The 6,674-nt window shown below is 44.7% G+C and overlaps 1 protein-coding gene across 2 annotated transcripts in view; it reads right to left on the bottom strand.

Moving 5' to 3' along the window:
* Positions 1-2,586: 2,586 nt before the first annotated feature.
* Positions 2,587-6,674, bottom strand: part of reln (reelin) — a 117,374-nt gene continuing 113,286 nt past the window's right edge. For both annotated transcript variants that reach the window (XM_050073171.1, XM_050073172.1), the window contains exon 64: positions 2,587-3,363. In XM_050073171.1, the coding sequence (XP_049929128.1) occupies positions 3,267-3,363 (97 nt within the window). In that variant the 3' untranslated portion in view covers positions 2,587-3,266. The remainder of the gene's footprint in view (positions 3,364-6,674) is intronic.

The following is a 6,674-nucleotide window of genomic DNA, read 5'->3' as shown; positions in this document are numbered from 1 at the left end:
CATGTTTTATATCTTGGTGACAAAAATATGTTTTTATAAACGTTTTAATGTCTTTAAATAAATATTTGAATAAGAAATTATACTGTGCTCTTTGGGTATTTTCAGGCCCTTCTCCTTCTCACACAAACACACACACACGAGATAAGGCTGGCAGTATATTCTTCTTATTGTCAACAAATAGATTTCCATATACTCACGTAACTTATTCTTCTGTACCACAGAGCTCCACTTAGCCACACCTTTCCACTGAGTACCATGTTCCCTCATCACAATGAACACGGGCACTGTAGTTTATTTTGAGTCAGTCCCACATACACCATCCTGTGGCTGCAAACACTTACTGGAGCATCAATTGTGTAATAATTTGCAGCTGAAAATAGTCCCCAACAAATGCAGCGAAATGTTGTACATTTTTGGATCCAATGGGCATGGGCTTTGTGCTGAGTGCCTCAGACAGGGAGGGTAGGTCAGGAAGTATTTAGAAATGCACCCAATCATTTACTATATTTAGATGCACATTAATATTTTACTGTTATTCTGAATTCCTTTTGGATACTCTAAATTAGGCCATCCCTAATGAGGCTTTTTCTGATTAAGACATGAGATGTGCAAGTATTGTGTATAAGATTGTTACCCCATCGATGTTTCCTGCTACCAAAACCTGAACCAAACTTTTAGCCATAACCCTAACCGCGAGGGGGAAGCACTATTTGACAGGGCAACATTTTGATGCAACACCGGAATTATTTAGGTTCTAGGTGCAATCTCTGGGCATATACTGTGCATACAGAGCATTTAGAATATGCATCTCAAGTGGGGCTATACCATAGTTTGCGACACATGGCCTCTTGCCTGTTTACAGTCAGCTCTGTGCGTTGTCATGTATGTATTGTAGACAAACAACCTCGTTTGCAAGTCTGGGGTAGACATGCATGCCCAAAACAAAAGCCCACACCTCTAGTTGGAAAGAGAAACACACCTACTTTCAAACATTATGAAAGACTTAAAATCAACAGGTTTTGGGATGTGCGTTAAAGCGACACTTACCTTTCTGGAAATTTTTACGCTTTTCTTTGTTTAGGTTAAAATGCTATTAATAAGCTGATGGCACGCTAAAATGAAATGAATTCCACCAGAGATAAAAACTCATAATTATACTATTCTCATATGGTTCTAAGAAAACTCTAAGACCAATCACTGCATTTGGACCGAATGCAACGATTGGCCGAGCGTCCTGTCGGTCTTCCCCACAAGGAGGCCTCTGACTGACGTAACCGCTCGCATAACATCTCCCCCCTTCTACTCTTCTCTTGGCGTGTTACACTCGCTCTCCTCTTCTGTGTATCTAACGTTACCTTGCCAATGCCTACATCTATCATAAACGTAATGAGCACGTAATGGAGGAGGGGGGAGTAGGCCTTTGGAGGGAGGTGGAGTTGCAGGAGGAGGGGGATGGGACTTTGGAGGGAGGCGGGAGTTGTGGATGTTCAAATTTTTTCTAAGTGTGTGTGAAATGCAAGAAACGTAAGAGTAGCTTTAATATGGCAACACTGACCTTTTCAAGGTGGTTGAAGGAATGAAAGAGGGAGGCTGTGTTCATACAGTCGAACAAGTCCACCACCAATAGAGCACACAATTTTTTTGGTTGCTAAAAAGCAAAATGGCAAAAGTGTCTAGCCATTTCACTTTTCCATACATTTACCTGATAAACCACATGATGGGGCACATTAATCGGAGTATGCACTGCTGCATGTAAACAGGAATATTAGTGGATTACTTATTTTCATTAGTCGTGTAAACAGCTTAGTAGGAATATTGCTGGGCAAAAACCAGAATATTTTGTGCATGTAAACGTAGTCATTATTGAGATTTGTTGACATTAAGAAAAAAGAAAAGCCAGCTTTATCTGTTAAGAGTGAAGAGAGCAGCTCAAACAATGTGTACAGTATGAGGTTTGGACAGTTCTTTATTTCCCTTTTATAAGGCTGCTGGGTCTCCCCATAGTGGATATACATATATATACAGGAGATTGCTATACTGGAGTTACACTGAGGGCAGAGGGTCCATATTACACAGACTTCAAAAAACAACACTAATAGAGCCTCACCTCCAGGTATCAGAAATCAGCAGAGAGAGAGAGAGAGAGGGGATGGGAAGGGGGGAAACAGCACATGAGAAGAGGGAAGAGAAAGAAGAGGGGAGATGATGCAGTCTGAGAGCCTGACTCGACTGCCTAATAACTTAACACTAGAAAATAACATACAGATTTCACGCACAGTGCATCTTAAATAGGTTACGTGAAGAACCATTTACCATAAATATCTGTATTTTCGGGAACCAACATATATAAAAAAATGATTAAAAAAAAAACAACAAAAATCAATGTTCAGTCTTTTAATTTTTTTATCTCCTTTTCCCGTCGTGCAAATCCTTCTTTCGTTCCTTCTTCCTGTGTAGGCTGGGCTTTTTTTTCCGCCCTGCCCACAGCCGTTCCAGATAAACGAGGAAAAGGAAACAGAACCCAGCACCCCCCTCCCCTCCCCCCCTTAAAAGCATATGAATTAGTAGAAAACGAACAAACAAATGAACAGAACACCACAGTCAACTCATCACAAAAAGAACCCACAGACACACAGAACAGCAAGAACACAGTACTCTTTTTTTTTTTCTTTTTTGAGCTTCTTCATCACCGTTATTCCTCGTAATGGTCAGTATCATCGTCGCGGTCTTTCTCCTGGCGTACTGGTTGGCGGCAGTGGAGCGGCCCTCCCTCCTGACGGCTCAGTGGAACTGGGAGGCAACTCTCCAATCGGCTGGTCAGTTCAGCAGTGATATATTATCTCTCAATTTCACAGTGTGGTAGGAAAAGGAGAATGAGGGGAGGGAGGGGGAGTGGCGGGGGAGGTAAGCCAGAGGGAGGTGGGAACAGGAATCATAGGAACCACAGCAACAATTAGAAAACAACTAGAAACCCCGACCGTCCATGAAAAAAGTAAACAAAATGGCCGCTTCACTCCTTTCTTCTGAGTTTCTTTCCCGCCGACCCATGTGGTTGGGAAGGCCTTGATTGGCTGGCGTAAGCTTGATTGGATGGCCTGTGTTTGTGGCAGAAGGTAGGGAGAGATGGGTGAGGGAAGTCTAAGGCTGACTGGAATCCGCTGGTGGATGGGACTCGACAGGGCGATATGTCGTCAGGAGCAAAAGGATGGACGTGGCGGGTCAATGTGTGGTTGGCAGGTCAGAGGGCGAATCCCTTCTTGGTGGGTTCAGGCACGCTGTTGCAGTGCCCTCCTCTTGCGGCTGTAGTAGTGACGCGCGCCGGTCTGTCTGGCAAAGTTCATCATGTAGTTTTGTTTACGGGTGCTGCGGGGATACAAAGACAGTGAAAGAGGGGGGGGAAGAGGAGGAGTGTGAACATTAGTGACCGAGTAAAGGGCACTAAGAATCCACACATTCCCATGCGCACACCCGTATCCATGCACGCAAACACACGAATGGTTGAATGCGGCTTTCGTACTCACTCACATCCATGTTCATGCTGGCATTTTTAACCATGTTTCAGCCGTAACCTCAAACACTCAACACCTGTATGGGTCTCATGGCTCGGAGAATGGGTGGCGCTATTCTACACAACTGGATTTGTTTACGTTCTGCACAAATGAGATGCAGCTAGATGGTGAACATGGTGGTAAAACTACACGTATCTAAGACCAAATGTCACAGGACAAAGACATGGGACACAGAGTCTACAAACATACTACCACAGATGCTAAAGGGGGGGACACTCTGACACTGAGTGTTTGAGGTCAGAGTTAACAGCCGTCACTGGGAGAAAAGAAAAATAAGTAAACCAAGGCCATAAAAGTGCAGGATCGTGAGCAGAGAAGGGGTGGTTTTGAAACTAAGAGACACAGAGAAAAGCTGCGGAAGATCGCTCTTGCTTAGCCTGTTCATTGCCTCTTCCATCCAGCAGGGCGGTGCCAGTGNTGTGTGTGTGTGTGTGTGTGTGATGGTTGATGCTGTGGAAGTGGAAGTGTGAAGGCAGATGGGAGGAATGGCTGGTAAACTGCATGTGTTTGAGCGTGTGTGTGTGAGTGTGTGTGTGCACTTGTTTGTCAGAGTTGTGGTCAGAGGGTAGTGAGGAGGGAGCTCCTGGCTCAGAGTCATGTTGTTGTTGTCCACAGACAGACAGACAGCCATGAGTGAAGAAGGGATGGAGAGCTGTCGCAACAGTCGGTCTGTAAAGCCATGCAAGGAGCTGGATGGAGGAGGTTAGTCGGATGAAACTCTCCCATCAAATGGGCCATCATTTGAGATTAATGATGCGAGGTGCCCTGCTGTGCAACTGATGTTGTTAAATGAATGGGAAAAAAAAAAAAAAAAAAAAAAAATCAGTGCTTGGGCTGGAGTGTGATCAATGCTGGACCCACAAACAGCAATCCTTCTCAAGTAGGATCGTTGAATGGTGCGTGTCGGCTTGTTAATTAGCAGCGAGGTCGAAAACACTGCAACAGTTTGCAGCAGAGGTAGTAGCAAGAACAAAACAAACAGATATAGGTATAGTGATGGATTACATCACACATATACACACAAACACATTGACATTTGTGTATGTGAAGTATTAGATTAAAAATGCCTTGAGGATTGTGTGAACTGCACATTCAAAATCAACGCCATCAAAAGGATTTTTTCATCTGGTGACACTGAACCCTTTTAGAGGATGCACTTAAAAAATTGTCGAATAAAAATCTGCCACCACTCAAGATTTAAACGCTCTGTTTGTCCCTCTGTTCACTGTGTTGTTGTGAAAATATTTTTGAGCTGTCTCTGTGTGTTGGATCATTTTGTCAGCGAGCCTCCACCTGGACACTGTGAGCAGCTGGCCTGCTCGTTGACCTGCCTGTGGCCTGAGTTAAGGCGAGGGCATGAAGATGACTGATGAGGAGGGCTGGGTGTGTCGGTGGAAGTGTGGGAGAGTGTGCACAGTGTAACAGGGGGGAGAAGAGAGGGTCGGGAGGAGGGGTGAGGGAGGGGGCTGCATTCAGGAAGAGGCGGAGAACTTACCTCACACTACAGCCATGCCAGAGGGAGCAGAATACAGAAGAGAGCAGAGGTTAGAGCGCGAGAGGGGAGAAGCAGGAGGAGGGGACTGCTGTCTCGCAGAAAGGTCTGGGGGGGTAGGAGCCCCGGCCTGGGGAGGCAGGGGCCCAAAGCGCAGAGAAGGGAGGAGAGAGAAGAGGCATAAAGATAGTCAGAGGTTAAAGGAAGAAGAAGTGATAGTGGGTGGGAGAGATAGAGAGAGAATGAGGCAGAAAGAGGAATGCAGAGCAGAAGAGTGAAGAGAAATGTAACAAAGATGGAGAGAAAGTGAGAGATAACCACAGGTAGAAGAGAAGACAGAGAGCAAGATATACAGCAGTAATCCATCCGTTGTATGCCAGAATGGGAGGAGGAAAAGGGAAAAAGGGAAAGAGCGAGTTTTGAGGAAGGAAAGGAGGATGTAAGGTAGGATATGATGCGGCACAAGCAGAGGAGGGAGCATGATCAAACACGTCAGTGACATTAAGCAGCAGGGAGGAAAGGCGTGTGGAGCAAAAGAAAAGATTGAGCAGGAGTAGGAGTGAGAGGAAGAATGTGTGAAGGAGTGGAGGAGTGGTGAACAGAGAGAAATAAACAACAGAGCAAAGTGTGAGGATCACGGTCACTCTTTTCAGCAGACACTGTTGAAAACCGTGCGAGAGCGAGGGAGGGAGTGGGACAGGTCACGACCACGTAGACCAGGGACAGCTCAGGTTAGGCATAAATGTGTGTGTTTGTGTGTGTGCAACTTTGCATCAGTTGTACATGAAATATCAGAGTGCCTTACGTGGTTGTTGTATGCAGCATTTGAAATGCATTGGGTACACATCTGAATGAACAATCAGCACCCACATCAGAGGGAACATTGCTCTGATACCCACAGCAACATGCAGAGAATGCATTCGAAATGCTTTATGATATTGCCATGTTGAGAATATGCTAGCTGAGTATAGACCATGTTCATGATATCTTCAGTGCCCTGCAGAATCTCCAGCTTTGCCACTTTGATTTGAAAACTGGTCTTGTCATCCACATTGAGTAAATGTTTACTGATCCTGGTTACAGACTAAAATTCACTATAAATGTAAAAAGGGGAAGAAAGAAAGAGAGAAACAATCAGTAAATCAGTGCAGGGTGTCGGCAAGTTCCATCAAAACAAAAGGGAAAATTTCTACGTTTTTTTTGTTTCCAGTAGAATGAAATGCAGGACTATTTTTGCACATGAAATGATGTGAAAATGAAAACAACAATAGACCAGTCAGACTAAAGACCTGTCTGACAATGCTGACTTCACAGCAGGACAAAGACACACTGTCATAGATGTGAAGCCACCTTCACAGTTTCTGTCTTGTGTATAGCATGATCTTGGTTCAGCACCCTGTCATGGCTTATTATGGCCACTGAGGGGCAGGTGGGGTCACTGTAAATGCAGCCCAGTCTCCAGAGGAAAATGCTGGCATTGGACGTTTCTGCAAACCACAGATTCGTTACATATCAATGTTTCTAAGGTAGTGTATTTCTGATTATATGAGATAACTTTGTTTTTGGGAGGTAGAGGAGATGGTAGATGGTGTGACACCTAGATGAGATGGCTG

This window comes from Epinephelus moara, chromosome 20, assembly GCF_006386435.1.
Source record: "Epinephelus moara isolate mb chromosome 20, YSFRI_EMoa_1.0, whole genome shotgun sequence".
Lineage (NCBI taxonomy): Eukaryota > Metazoa > Chordata > Actinopteri > Perciformes > Serranidae > Epinephelus > Epinephelus moara.
This window is presented reverse-complemented; position numbering and strand designations above follow the sequence as displayed.